This window comes from Monodelphis domestica, chromosome 1 (assembly GCF_027887165.1).
Source record: "Monodelphis domestica isolate mMonDom1 chromosome 1, mMonDom1.pri, whole genome shotgun sequence".
NCBI classification, from domain to species: domain Eukaryota; kingdom Metazoa; phylum Chordata; class Mammalia; order Didelphimorphia; family Didelphidae; genus Monodelphis; species Monodelphis domestica.
In genome coordinates, this window is record NC_077227.1 from 24320742 (window position 1) to 24336682 (window position 15941).

General features: G+C 40.9%; 1 protein-coding gene across 4 annotated transcripts in view; it reads right to left on the reverse strand.

Moving 5' to 3' along the window:
- The window catches only part of JMJD1C (jumonji domain containing 1C), a 226752-nt gene that overhangs the window by 34758 nt on the left and 176053 nt on the right, over positions 1–15941 (reverse strand). For all 4 annotated transcript variants that reach the window (XM_056796028.1, XM_056796005.1, XM_056796014.1 and 1 more), the window contains 6 exons: positions 13127–13254; positions 11345–11485; positions 11046–11235; positions 9241–10934; positions 7115–7287; positions 4645–6857 (listed from right to left, as the gene is read on the reverse strand). In XM_056796028.1, the coding sequence (XP_056652006.1) occupies positions 4645–6857; positions 7115–7287; positions 9241–10934; positions 11046–11235; positions 11345–11485; positions 13127–13147 (4432 nt within the window). In that variant the 5' untranslated portion in view covers positions 13148–13254. The remainder of the gene's footprint in view (positions 1–4644; positions 6858–7114; positions 7288–9240; positions 10935–11045; positions 11236–11344; positions 11486–13126; positions 13255–15941) is intronic.

Below are 15941 nucleotides of genomic sequence, written 5' to 3' on the forward strand. Positions count from 1 at the left end.
GTTAACAATGAAAAAATTCCAAATAACTTGGAAACAAAGGAACTGTTTCATTAATGTTCCATTTTTTAGTATTTAATGGGGGATAGGAGGAATTAACAGTTTGAAATACCTAAAGACATCCCCTTATCAAGTCCGCCATTTTGACTTCTAATCAATACGGAACCATTTTGTTTCTTACAATAAGTACAGGCAAGTTCATTAAAAGTGCCTTTGTATAAAAAACAAAACAAATGTTTCAATGTTACTGCTGAAATTTATCAGATACTTCCCATTAAATATAACTTACATTTCTTGAATCTTATGATTTCAAAACTCATTCATTATGGAGAATATTATCAACTATATTATAAATCCTGAGGGGTTTTATCCTGTAGAAACTGGAGGGGTTGTCTTTTTCACATGAGCCTAATTGTCTTGTCTAAAGCCATTCATGAATTTTCTCTATCCTTATCTGTCCATCTGCTGTTATAGGTGACAGTGGACTTCTGGAAAAAATAAGCATCATAACATAGCAAGCACTGTGTTTAAACTGCAGGGTGGCCCATTTAAAATAGGCCCCAGTTGTATCATTTCTAGGCTTGGTGCCTGGATTTCCTCTCATTTCTTGCTCTCCACTGCTGCCTCTAACTCATGGCAAGGAGCCACTTGGACCTGTCTATCTTGGGGGAGGGGGTGAATCAAACACTTACAATACTATTTAAAGACTTTAGATGGGGGTTTGCATAAAGTAGGTGGTATTTTCCTCTTTTATCATTCAAATTAAAGATCTTCAACTTAGAAATACAATACTGCTTTACTACTGACATTTTCAATTTTCAGAAACTTCTTAATGTTAGTGAGACAAATGGACCCATTCACTTGATTTTAATTAGGAATCAGATTCATTAAGTGATTTACAAATGTTAGAAAAGAATTGCAGAGTCTGAATGGTGTCAGCAAGGATGTACTATGGCAGACTAACATCTTTCTTCATCTCATAGGGTTGGCTGTCCAAGGGGAGTGTGATGGCTTCTTTTTCTAAATATTAAACATTGGCATGCCTCATCTCATGCATGAGGTGCAAAGAATGAAGCGTATTCTAAACCAAATGAACCCGGACTATGACCAAAAATGAACAAGTAGCACCTTGGGAGTATCTACTTGAACTTTAAAAGCATCTTTGCTTGGCCTAGTACTGTTGAACGTTTTTAATGAAAACTTAAATAGAACTGATGGCATGCTCATTTAATCTGTTAATGATATCATAAGTGAGGAGGGACAGCTAGCATGCTGGATGGAAGACCCATCTAGAAAGGCCTCCACAGACTGGCTGGTTGGGTTGAATCTAATGACATGGAATTTAGGTTTAAAAACCCCACTAACTTGACAAATACAAGATGAGTGTGTCTAGATAGTAGTTCTTTGGAAAAAGAAAGGGGTAGTGGCATTTAGCTGCCTGCAAACTCAATCTTAAATCAGGATTATGACAGAGCACTCAAAAAGCTAATGGAATTATCTACATCAGAGAAGAATCCAGGCCTAGGGTGGCAGTAGTCCTATTATATATATAAAAATATAAAATATAAATATATATATAAATACACACACTCCCCTCAGGTCAGACCACATCTAGATCTCACACACACACACACACACACACACACACACACACACACACACGCACGCACGCGCGTCAGACCACATCTAGATTACAGTGGATTGAGAACCAGGCCTAGAGACAGAGGTCCTAGGTTCAAATCTGGCCTCAGCCACTTCCTAGCTGTGTGACCCTGGGCAAGTCATTTGACCCCCATTGCCTAGCCCTTACCACTCCCCTCTCCCTCTCTCCCTCCCCCCCCTCTTCAGACCACATCTAGATTACACACCCCCCCCTCAGGTCAGACTCTCCTCCCTCCCTTCCCTCCCTCCCTCCCTCCCTCCCTCCCTCCCTCCCTCCCTCTCTCTCTCTCTCTCTCTCTCTCTCTCTCTCTCTCTCTCTCTCTCTCTCTCTCTCTCTCTCTCTCTCTCACACACACAACACACACACACACACACACCTCAGGTCTCTCTCCCTCCCTCCCCCCCTTGGGTCAGACCACATCTAGATTACATACACACACAGAGACACCCTCAGGTCAGACCACATCTAGATTACACACACACACAGAGACACCCTCAGGTAAGACCACATCTAGATTAATGGGTTCAGATCTAGGCCCATAATGTTAGGGAGGAATAGGCAGTGCCAACCAGAATGAAATGCCAGTCCAAAAGGCTGAGAGAAGATAGTTGTCTCCAAGTGTTGGAGGGTTGTCTTGTGGAGAAGGAATTAGGAGACAAAACCAGAGTAAACAGTACCAAGTGACAGATTTTAAAGATTTTTAGAGAATGGTTGACCTTTGGAAGTTGGCCGTCGTCAAAAGTAAGGTGGGTTATTTCTTGCTGGCCATGTGATTGGGGGGGGGGGGGGGGGGGGGGGGGGGGGGAGAGATTCAGGTTAAGATACTAAACTGGATAAACACATCTCTGAGGTCTTTTCTGCCTCTAAATTTCTGGTAAAACATATATATAACTAGATAGAAGTAGAGAAGATAAAATGATCAGAACATCTGAGTAATAATCTACAGAGAGCTTTCCTACCAAGTCCTATGAGGTAGGCAGTAATAATATCATTATCTATTTTCACTTTACAAATGAGGAAGTTCAGAGCCAGAGACATTCAGTGACTCACCAAAAGGGATTTGTCTACCAAGAGGGGAACAACTGCTTCAGAGATTTGGAATCAATGAAAAAAACAAAAATGACCTGCACAGTTGGTAACCACCAAGCTCTATAAAAGTTTTGTTTTTTTTTAAATTTTAGATCTGTTTTGAAACTGTATGATCCTTTCAGTATTAAAGGTGACTATAATGATAGCAAACTATAATTATAGTGTTTCAAATCTTGCAAATTGCTTTAAAAATGTTTTCTCATTTTATGGGGGTGGGGGGGTGGTTTACAATCATCCCTACTTTACATCTGAACTGAAACAGAAGTTTAGTGTCTTGCCCAGGGCCACACAGCTAGTTAAGTGCTTTAAGGCCAGATTAGAGCTCAGGCTGTCTTGACCCCAGGAGTATTCTATCCACTAGGTTACCAAGCTGCTCTGCTAATCTCAGGACACTCTATATGTGGGTATTTTCACCTTCTCAGACAACGCCTTACCTTTTAGACGTTGAACTGAAATCCTAGCTGTCTACTTACACACGAAATCTAGAGACAGCTGTTTCTAGTTCAGCAACTGGGGCAGGCAGAAGTAAATTCCTAACCTGTATTATTGCCACCATGCCAGCGCCAACACCCACCCCTTGAATCAGAGTTCAGTCTCTTATCCCTTCGTCTTCTAAAAGAAATATAGACATGGAAGTACTAACATCCATTTCACTAACGAATGACATATATTTAGCAGTTAAAGATTCTATACTGAAGAAGTATTTCACACCACAAAAGGCAATGCAGAACAAGTGGCAAAGGGAATGGGCAAGAAACAGTGAGGCAACACATGCAGACAATCACTAACAAGAGATAAATGCTTGTGTTTTGGAAAATCATAAAAAGAGAACTAATTTTACTTAGTATCAGAACTCCTGGGAACCCAACACAAAAACATATCACATCAACAAAAATATAACATGTCACAATAGGTTTTCTCTCTCTCTGTCTCTCTGTCTCTGTCTCTCTCTAGTCAGTGAGAAGGCACAATAAGTTACTTTCCCCCATGGAATTGATTCTGGAAAGTGTTTCTCCCTATTTGATATACATATGTAAAAATATAGCTCACACACAGATGGCTGGCTGGGCTATGTGCATATACTTCCATAAAAAGGCATGTTTCTACATTAGGAAGCACACATTTTAAAAAGAAAAAGATACATTAAAAAAAAAAGAAAGAATTACAGCGTATAAAAACACATCAGTAAATGTCAATCATAACTGATATTCAGTTTGCCCTGTCTACAAAAGTATTTTAAATCATTAAAATGATCTTGAAGGCTAAAAAATATATTCAAATTAAAAATCTCTATTTTTCATCCAAAGAATAGTTTAGCGAAAATGTTAACTCTACACACTTTATTTAGTTAGCATTGGATGCTAACTATAATGTTAAATGTTTAGCTTTTTTTACACAAATTACACACATACACAAAATTATAGGTCAAAGAAAACTACATTATGTCGCTATATTAGGTAGTATTCATTTATGGTAACAAGACACATGAAAAATTCGATCAATCTGCTCATATCAAACACATTTTATTATTTTTTTTATTAAAAAAGGGAAAGTAGTCTCTTCTCATTTTTCCTTCTGAACCATGGTAACATGGGATGAGCCTTGGTGTCAGAGGAAGAGGGTTGGAACCCTCCAATTCTCTAGTCACTAGTCATGGAGTCATGAGCAATGCAGTGTGCCTCATCAACCTAGCAGGGTTGCTGGGCACTAAGGAGACACAAGTAAAGCCAAAGGCCAAGGTGGGAGGAACCAGGCTAAGCAAGATTCCTGGGCCAACCCACTTCAGTGGACCCCAGGGATAGTCTCAGCATGAAAGAGGGGAAGGGACATCTGCCTCCTGACCTGACTGCCCAGTTCTACCCATTCTGTCCCAAGAACGAATATGATGGACTCACCACTGTTGCTGCTGCTTGGCAGCTTGAGTTTGCTCTTCTCTCGGGAACTCCTGCTAAGAACTCCATTAGGTTTTGCTTCTTCTTCTAGCTCACCCTTTCTCTTCTGCAAGTCGTTTTGCTTCTTTTTATATGTTGGTTTGGGCTGGCGCTTGGTCCTCTGCTCAGCCTTGCTCTCACTTCCATCCGAGTCTCCTCCGCTCTCAGAGCCAGACTCATAAGCCCTTTTCGCCTTCCTCCTGCTCGCTCTGTCATCTTTTGCAGGCTTATCTCCTAGGCCCTTGCCCTCCACACTGTTGTGGATCTCACTCGAGGTGGAGGCTATCAGATTGACGGAACATGGCTTAATGATCTCTGACACAGTGCTTCCTGAATTTTCCATCTTGTTAGTGTTTTTATCTTCCTCCGAGTGTCTAGTGAGCCAGGCCTTTTTCAGCTTTGTGTGGTAATTAGGCTGACTTGTCTGGGAGTTCTGCCCACTGCCTGAAGTGTGGGTCTTGTTGGGAGTACTGCAGGTAACGGCAGTACTCTCAAGGGGAATGGGAGCAGGGCATGCCTGACTTTTCCCAGGATTGGGCTCAGCTTCACTAGTGTTCCCGCTTTTAAATTGAGCTGCAGCCAGTGCGGCCTTATGTTTCTTTAAGTGGATAAAGTCAGCTGTGCTGGAGAAGACAGAGCTGGGCTGGGTCGCTCTGCTCGTCTTGCTACTGGCTGTGGCACTCGGGGCTGTGGTGCTGACTTTGCACTCCTGGGCATGAGTCGACGGCTGGCCGATGTTCTTTGGGGAAACACACTGTAAAGTCGTGGCAGTCAGAACGGTACTCGATAGGGAATACGTTACTTCGGACCCGACCCAGCTGGAGGCGCTGGTAGTGGTAGCAGCAGCTGGGGTCACGTCCGTTTTGGTGCTGCACATCAGACTGGTGGCTGTGGGCATGATGATGGAGCTGGGCACACTGCCCTGGGAGACAGCCTCCAAGTTCTTTTCACCCTGGCTGTGAGGAGCAGCTGAGTTAGAATTGGGAAGAATGACTCTCCCAGGCTCTCTGGCTTCGGCTGGTTTCCAGCCATCTGTTGAACTCGTTGACGATCTCTCGGTCCCCTGATCCCTGGGAGCCGGCTGCATCGCCGGCACACTCTCGAACTTGACACTCGAAGGGGGACGTACGATGACTGAGGCTGTGGCGGCGGCGGGGGACTTTCCACTGTTTCTCTCCACAGGCCAGTTGGCTTTCTCATTGCCGAGGGCATTATTTGACCTCCACATTTCTGACAAACTGTGCTCAGAGGCATTCTTGTAAGTGGTCTGAGCGTCTTTTGGCTCAGGGACAAGAGTTGGAGGTTTCTGCAATTCCTGGACTTTTCCGCCAGCATTTACTGGCAGAACTGGAGTTAAGGTTGGAGGTGAAAGGCTGCTATAGGTGCTTTCCTTTCTATCCAAACTGGGATGAATGGGTGGGTGAAAAACGGGTGCTCTGTGTAATGCAGGCATACTCCGGATGGTATTGGATGAAGAAACTGTCAGATGGGTAGGACTCCTACAGTCATTTCTAAACGCAGTTATAGAGTGAGAAGGCATTTGTTGGGGAAGCTGTTCTGCCACCTTGCTTCCTATGCTTTCCCCTTCAGGTTGGTGTTTGATTAAAGGTGGGGGCTTTGAAAGGGATGAAATAAATGAAGTCAGGGTTTGAGGACTGGCTCCGGTGGAAGGGCTGTTACTCTGCTTATCAGTGTATAGACTGGAGACTTCTTTGGATGGAAATGATCGCGGAGGTTCATTGACAACACTGTTGGAGATAGTGGTGAAGTAGTTACTTTGTGGTAAACTCTGAGGCACCGAGTGCTTCATTTTGTAAAGTTCTGACACGGAGCGGTCCACCTCTTTGTCTTGTTTAATGGGGTGGCTTTTGGGACTCGAGGATGATAAAGGTGTCATTCTGGAATAATTTTCCCTCTCCCCCTCGAGGGGCTTCATCTTCGTGGTGAAGGGGGCGACATCAAGACTTTCTTGGAGAACTCGGCGGTGCTCCTCTTTGTACTTGCTCAGCCTCTCACCACTCTCCTGGGGGGGCCTCTGTAGCTGACTCATCATTGGATCCACAAAATGTCTGTGTAAGTGACTGTCCTTTCCAGCTGGGATTCGATCCAGATCATTCTTGGCTGGGGTAGAGGCAACAGTCCTGAGGGGTTCAATAAAAGCTTTCCTCTCCAATTCTCTGTGAGGGGGAAAAACAAACAGGGGGCTTCAAATCACTTTCTCTTACATAAAATGTTTTTCTCATATAAAAATAAGCTGTCATATCAGCATAAACATCCTCTATACACCCCATGATGGCACCCAGAAAACAAATCAGAACAGAAGGAACTGAATTTTTACCACAGCTAACTTTATAGCATTAACTTACAATGCCTTGGAAAAAAGGGAGCCCATAAACACAAGGTATTGAAAAGTCTTAAGCATCGGTAAACTTACTCTTTGTGATGGTCTACTAGCGCTTTGGACAACGGTGGACTAGAATGAGCTGTCATTTTAAGGGGCCGATGAGGATCTGCACTGGATGGCCTGACAGGAATGTGACTCAGTAACCCAAGACCATCAGCAGAGGTCACAGGGGTGGGCTGATGTAACCAAGGACTGGGAGTATTCTATTACAAAAAAACAAATCAAACTTCAGTTACCACAGGAAGCTAAACACAGGAGACGAGCAGGCCTGTAACAGCAGTATGATTACCAAAAACTATCAACTTTAACACATCATGTGCACAGCAAGCTCTCATGTTTGCACTGATTTGCCACATGCATTTAGAAATGGTAATTAGAGGTCTGATAATCAAGTATTTATAAAAATCTTTTCTTTTTAATTTGAATCAAGGGTAAAATAATGGATTAAGTTCTTTCATTCATATAGAGAAGAAACAGTTTATAAGATGCTTGAACACTAAAAGCTCAAAATTACTTGGCATAAGCAACTTGGAAAATATTTCATAGGAATTCTTATTTCAAGAGAAATATGAACATGTTTGTAGCTCATCACTCTTAATTCTTAGTATTGATTTTTTTTGCTTAAATTTTAAACAACAATATTTTAATATTGCATGCATCTTATATATATTTTTTAAATGGATCTTAAATTTGGAACGAAAACAAGATTAACTGTATAACATATTACCAAGTACATTAAAAAATGAATTAATTTCTTTACCATCAGACACATAAAAGTCTATATTTAGAGGAAAAAAGGGTCTTTCTATGTCTTCATTCAGTAACATTCTTTCTATGACAACCTATGGGTTAACTGACATGGTAAAATGGCAACATTTTTAGATAACAAATTTAGTTCACTGTATCTGGGAAAATTTATACCTGGTTCCCAAAATGATTACTTTTAAGAGAGGAATGGCAAAGAACTGTGGAAGCCTGAGGCCAGAAAAAGTTTAAGTGACTTGATTCTAATACTAAAACAACATGCTACTGAAAAGTAATTCAAAATAAAGCAGAAGGATATGGTGTGGTTATCCAATACATTAAAAGAAAAAATACCATTCTTTAAGAAGTCCTAATTAGGATTCTCAGTGTTCTAGTAGGTCCCTCAAATACTCCATGACCAAAGTGTTAAATGAGACATGAACTGTAAAATGGTAACAAAATGTTATTTCCTTTCATCCATCTCTCTCTCTCTCTCTCTCTCTCTCTCTCTCTCTCTCTCTCTCTCTCTCTCTCTCTCTCTCTCTCTCTCTCTCTCCCCCACCCCCCTCCCTCTCTCTCTCTCTCTCCACCCCCCTCCCTCTCTCCCTCTCTCCCTCTCCCCTTGTTCTGGGACTAGAAGTGAGTAGGTCTTTCATGAAGATGGAACCTTTACTTTATGCTGATACAGACATTATTTGCTTACATTTACTCTTTTATTAATAATATTTCATAAAATTTTATTTGTTTAGTCCCTACTTTTAAAAATATTACTAATAAAACACACACAAACACAGAAATGAGACCATTTCTGAGTAGTCTATGTTTCTTCCTCATTTTCAGTTTCTACTGAAACACCCACAACAATGTAGTTACTAGGCCTACAATTTCAAACTATGAAATTGGAAGAGACCTTTCTACAGGCCTCTCATCTATCTAAGTCATTTCCCTCTAAGCAAAGGATTCAACAGTTACACAGATTAACAAAATGGGTCTGTGGATCTATCCTAAAAATGTCTTTTGGCTCACTGTGTCACTCCTACCTAGGGCCTTTCAGACTGGTCTAACTTGAGTTCTATTACTTCCAGGAGGTAGAAACAACAAGCTTGCAACAACAGGAGTAAGTCCTTGAGCTCCTCTCAGTTTCCCATCTACTCAAAGAAGATATTGGACGATGGCCTCTGAGGTTTCTGTACAACTAACTCCCTACTCCAAATCATGTGATTCCTGTGGCCAAACTATACACTCTTCAATGTCTTTGTTTCTGGTAAGATGCCCCGTGAACTTTACCAGTGCACAAACTCCCAGTCATTTTGCTAAGATCCTAATACGTTCCGTCAATTCCTAAGAACCAACAAAAGACAAAAAGAGTCAGGCTTGCCAACGAACTGATCTAAACCATCCGTGTGACTTACCCTCCGTATGGAGGCTTCGGCATTAACTGGGTTTTCTGGGTGGACCCACTTAGAAGAGGGCAGGCCAAGTCCTGAGTAGGCATGTGTCCCATTAGGATACTGCCAGATAATTGGGTAGAGTCCAAGCTGATTATAGGAAGCAGGAGGGTGTGCTTGTCCCAGAAGGTGAGGTGACGGGTGCTGTAACATCTGCTGCTGCTGCTGGTGGGCTAGGGCTAAGTGGCTCAAGCTGCTGGCATGAGCAGCTTCTAGTCGTGGATGGCCGCCTAGTAAGGAGGCTGGAGGCACTCCAGGTAACACTGTTGGAAGCAAATGAGGGTGATGAACAGAGGGGTGAGGGGCACTGTTCAGAGGATGACTGCTAATCGGAGGCAAAGGGGTTTGGGTTGAAGAGCCAGCCAACAAATGGGGAGTGGCAGTTAAAGTGGGATGATGAGAGTTTGGATTGAGGCAAGTTCTATGGGATGAAGAATGAATAGGATAAGTGTGCTGGTTTAAGAACGGTGAAATGTGATTCGTTCCTGTCTCTTGCCCAATAAGCGCAGGATCTCTGTAAACTGTAAAATGCTCATTTTTATCAATGATAAGAGGGCTCTTGGTGGTTTCTAATGCACTGACACGAGTGGGAACTGGATGAAAACTAGATCTTGGTAAATCATGTTCTGTTTTATTTGTCAACCGTCTCTCTCCAGTGGTGTGACTACTGTTTGAGTAACTGGTCTTAGACTTCCCAGAGTCAGGAGAATGAGTGAGTTTGGGTTGAACAGCATCAAGTAAAGAATTAGCTTTTGGTTTGGGTGCATCTGTTGAAGCACTGAATTTGGACTTCAGGCCCTCAGTGGGCGGACTTGGTTTATGCAATTTGCTATCCTCAGTCAGAGAAGCAACATTTAATGATGCGAGATAGGGTGCAAATGGGTTTTTCTCTTTTTCAGCATTCAGATGCTCATTCATTGATAAAGGGTTCAGACCCCCAGATGAGGCTAAATCCACTTTGTTGACAATGCTACTAACCCAGCTCTGTTCAGTATCCTGCTTTCTTGTTTCTAAATATTTTGCATTGCTAAACAAAAGCTTTGAGTCACTACTATGAGGCTCTATTTTTTGAAAGGTCTGAAAACCAAAGGTCCTTGTGGAGTTTTCCTGAACCACCTTTTCTGCATTGGTTTCATTTGTAATGTCAATAACACATTTCGGCGTAGGGGGTCCCGACACAAATTGCTCCTTTGGTAGTAATTCCAGGGTATGTGACTTCTCTGCTTTGCAATCTTGAATATGTAAATCATTGGCATTTGGATCATAAAAGAGAACTTCTTCTGTGGCCCCAAGAAGAGGCTTTCCATGGGGCTCCAGGGTGGGTGACTTAAGACTTTCCACATCTTCATGTTTCCTATCTTCTTGTATCTGAGCCCAGGGAGACTGACTCTTTGCTGCTTGCTCCTCTGCTCCCTCACTACGCTGGGACTTTCCTTCGTCCCCATTGATCTTTGAAGTGCTTTTGTTCTTCATCTCATTTTCAGCATTCTGCTCAGAAGATGACTCTGTCATTCTTTTATTAGAATTTTCTGAGTCGCTGCACTCAGAATAGTCTGAAACATTGTCTGTTCGAAGTCTTTTTATATTTAGCTTCTTTTCATCCTCTTCAATTTTTCTTCTTTTATTAAGAAAGTGTTTGTTTTTGCTTTTAAGATTTTCTACAAAAAGAAAAACATTATTTTTAGATCCCAACAGTGTCAACATCTTAAAACATTTTTGTTTTATGTATTCCTTATTGACTTTCTACAGAAAGGAGCATGCATGCCTACCTCCACGGCCTAGGAAATCACATTTCTCTTCCTTCATCTTCTCTTCATCTGGCACACTACTATCTGAGCCCTTCCTCTGGTTCGGGTGAATGTTTCGCTGCTGCTGCTGGTGTGGATTCTGTTTGGGTGCTGCAGCCTGCGAGTTCATAGCTGGCCTTGGACTACTTGCTTGAGCACGTGTATAATGAACCTACACAGAACGAGATGGCGATGAGTCCACATGGCTTGCTTGTACATACAAAGAATAAGCCTAGGGAGATCACATGGGATGATTCCCCCACAGGCTACAGTATACCTACATGAACAGTGGTGCTACTCTGAGTAGAACAAGACCTACGGCGTGAAGTGATGCCAATATCTTCTTCTTTCAATAGAGAGTGAACATCATCGAGAAAGGTCATTTGAACCATAGAAGGATCGACATTCTGTGGTTCTAGTACCTGGATTATGAAACAACAGGAAAACAATAAACATTTAAGGAAAGGATATTGAGTAATGTGCTGTTAGTGATTCTTTCCTTCTACCCTTATTGTACTTGGACATTTTGTCTCCCTACTTAATTACGATATTGATGAATTAGATGGTATCTCGATATTTACAGGTAGAAAAGTATAACAAGCTGAGAGAATTAGTAATTTCAAACAAAATATTACTGTTTCAACCTCCTGAAAGAAAAGCAGTACTATTTAATTCTAGTCTTTCGAACACCTAATCAAGAGTCAAGAAATCAGCCCTGAGCAAATTGATCAGCCTCAAGCAAACTCTGAAAAGGGTTAAGAATTGAATAAGGGCACAGAAGCAAGGTGACAAAATTTTTTTTGTATTAAAAATTAATAGTAAAAAAATCACAGAGGAGACTAAAAAATGAGGGGGGGGGGTAAGAAAGACGTTCCACTGTGAAAGTGAGTGAAAGAATGGGTAGAGTTAAAAGATAAAAACATAAACTTTGTTGAGAACACCTACCATGGCCAAGCATTTTACAAATATCACATCTGATCCTCAAAGTAGAAGATGTTGCTATGTCAAATTATAGCTGAGAAAATGGATACTAAGAAAGGTGAAGCAACTTGCCCAAGGTCACTTATCTAGTAAATATCTGAGGTTGAATTTGAACACAGATCTTAAACACTAGGGACGACAAAGGATGATATATAGATAGTGCAGGATAAAAGGGATTGGCATGCTATGGTCCATAGGATCACGAAGAATCAGACATAACAATTTGACTCCAGGTTCACTGCCCTTTTCTTTGAGCCACCAAGCTGCCTAGGAAAACATCATCCCATTGCCTTAAAACAATTCTGTACTTGTGGCAACCAGCTACAAAGAAGGGGGAAAAGTATAAATTCAAAAGTATTTTCAGAGGCAAAATAATTTTTTTCTACAAGACAATACCTTATGAGTGACTTTACTTTAAGGCAGCTTTCATATAAAGATCACAAAGTACTTTTATAAAAAAAGCTGTAAACAATAGAACAAACCATTCTTTTATTTACCTATGACAATATTCCTTTCATTTCCCAATGCCCTAGGTGATAAAGTAGCAAATGTATAATTCCATATTACACACAGAAAACAAAAGAGGTTCCATGTGTGAATATTGTCCAGGCTATTCTGGAATTTTAAGCCAAGATAACCAGTCTGCTGTTTAAGACAGGAAATCAATGTTCCATTGTGACCTCAGTTACTGGAATAAAACTCACAATGCAAACTAATATCTTCATTTGTTCCAGAAAGTACTAGAGTACTTGTTACAGGTCTCAGTGATCACTAAAGAAAGCTAAGCAAATTCTTTGGAAAATGTAACTACTAACTAGATGGACAAACTCAGAATAATGATAAATTTAGGTTTTAGTACTTCTATTTCAGAAACTTATCTAATTAAGGATATGTAAATATATTTGGAATAAAAAGTTCCTTATGGCAGGTACTTATATAGGAAAGCACATGTACATATTTTGCACATTTCAATGACAAGAAATCTAAACATGAAATCAGAATTAAACTAATGGCATTATATACTAACAAAGAATGTTTAATTACAAAACTATCTTTTAAAAAATATCGACTTTAGTATTTACCTGGTCATTCATAACAATCATGGTGTGGGTGAAGAGATCATGGTGAGTAATTATACCAGTAAACCGCTGGGTGGCAGAATTTTGTTGTCTGTACACTCCCACTCTATATCCCTTTAAAGAATATGGACCTTTAAAGGAAATAAACAAGAGAATTTAGCAGATAAGGTTATGATTATAGATGTTCATTCTAAAGTGTATTCATAGATTACTGATGTGATAATTACATAGACCGACCCACTCCCACACACAAAAGTCAGTTCAAAGATATTTTGGAAAAGAAGTAGAATCTCACATTTGAATTATTCTCAGGTTACTTGTATAAACAATTAGAGACTATTTGATTAATATTTAAGTATTTTACACTCAGAAGTCAAAACAAGTGAGTCCTGTAGTGGGCAGTAGTGAGCAGAATGCTGGTGGCCTGTGTCAAATCTTGCCCTTGACTTCTGCTGACCAGGCAACTTTCTAAGACAGTAAACTGATGAATAGATGCATGAGATCAACCATTCCATACATGAAGTTTCTTCATTTGGAAATGCTGATAGCAAAAAAGACAGGTTTAATGGAAACCAAACAACGCCAGCTAATTAGCAACAGAGAGAGAAGAAGAACCACCAGAGGGAGACCATTCAGTCTAAGATGCTAACTTTCTAGCAGAGGACCATTAAGTGACTTGTCCAATATTGTTCAAACAGTAACTGTCAAAAGTTGTTTGTGAAACCATGGCATCTGGCTACTGCTCAAAGTAGCATGTTTTGAATAAGGAAAATGCTTTATACTAATACAAAGTATGCTTTTTGTATAAGAGAATGAGATTTTTAAAATGAGATTTAATTCAGCCCTGCCTCTCAACAAACAAGCAAACATTTCCCTATAAGCACAAAATGATAAAAAAAAAAACCACCACAACACTTTCTGGAATCAATATCTAAATACACAGCATTTCACAAATCCTTCCCTAAAATCAGAAGTGAAGTGAAGTGAAGAAGCTTATCAGGAGAATAAAAATATTGGTAGACACATTTTTCAACTTTCTCCCATATTTCATTAATTGTAAAATTGCAGATCTACTTTAAACCACTTCCCAATGATCTAATTTAAATTGAAGGTTGTCCTTTCCCCTATGTCTAGCACTCAGAGATGTCCTCTGCCCTCCTCCCAGTGAGGATGTACGAATACAGAGAAGCAAACTGTTTCCAAGTCTTCCCTCATCATCAAACACAATCATAGGATCAGATAATACACTTAAGAGTGGGAAGGTAGGGAGCATCACTCTCACATTCTGTAGATGAGGAGTCACTCAGGGTAAAGGGACATAGCCAAAAGTGAACTAACAAGTATGTGAAGTAGGACTTGACCTGACTATAAGAACTGTATTACCCATAGAGTCCCCAATTCCCCCTAATTCTACACCAACAATCCCTTATTCATCTTTTTGCTACTTAAGTGGCTATCAATCCAACATATAACTCTTCTGGAATACCTGCCCTCTTCATTCATCTACCAGCTGCCAGAATGCCAGACCAATAGCAGAAATTTTAACCTGGCACCCTAATATAGTCTAAGAGAAAAGTTCTATGTACCTAGTTCTAACACCTAACTGGTAGCAAACTGCTGTCTTTGCACCGTGATTCAGTTCAGGGGGCCTGTTCCTCACCACCCATCTCAGGGGCTTTGCAAGGACTCTCCACCCTTCTTCCAGGAGAACATCTTCTTTCCTTGTGTCTTGTAGCATCCTTCTTAAATCAGGCCTATTTTGATCTCTATGTGCCCCCTCTCCGAAATTCCTTTGCATTCATTTTGCATATATTTCAAAACGACATTAGCTGTGTATATGTTCTCTTCTATACTAGCGAGTGAGCCTTTTAGAGACGGTGCTGCCCCCACCCCGACCCCGAGGGAGAAAGCTCTCCCATTGGGCTGCTGGGTGAGTGAAGTGAGGAATGTCCTCAGTGAATGTAGAGGGGGAGGAGAGTGGCCCAAGAGCTCTGCTGCCCGCAAGCTGCCCACCTTCCTTGCAGTGTCCCTTCCATTGGACTACTTGGAAGAGGGGGTGAGGCATGTGAAAAAATGTCATCAGGCAGAGGGGGAGGGGGGAAGCTCCTTCCAAGTCCCTCTGCCTTTCTAGTAACATACTGCTCTGAGTGCTATCTATCTTTGGCACCTACTCCATAGGTTCACCATCACTGCTATAGAACATAAGTTTCTTCATGGAAAGGGATGCTTTTGTCCACATTACCAGTACCCTGCATGGTGTCTGATATATTGAAGGTACATAAAAATGAAAGAAGTGGAAGGGAAGTAGATTTCCTAGCCTACCAGATTGAGGGCCCCAGAGCTTATGTAGTTTGGACCTTTCATTTTTGCAGGTGAGGAAAATGAGGTGGAGGAAAAGTTAAGTATTGACAAAAGGCACACACTAGAGGAAGTTAGATTTCTTAAGGAGAATGATTCCACCATGGATTGCATCGCCTTTGGAGAGAGTAGTAGTCCCTCTCTCCCTTGAGGGGCTGATAGCAAAGACTGGAGGGCTACTGACTGAGTTGGCTATCCTATGAAACACCTTTCAATTCTAAGACTCTGCAGATGAATTTTATAATTAGCACAAGAACAATTAATCTATCAAGTACAGATTATTATTAGGTTAACACTTGCTTTTCCCTTCCAGTTTGGAAATGAAAGTGGGGAGGATTTCAATTCAATCAACAGATACTTAAATGTCTATCATGTCATATGACGCAGTGCTAAGTCTGGAGGACACATAAAAATAACAATCACAGATTATAATTTAATAAGAGATGATAATATGTATTTA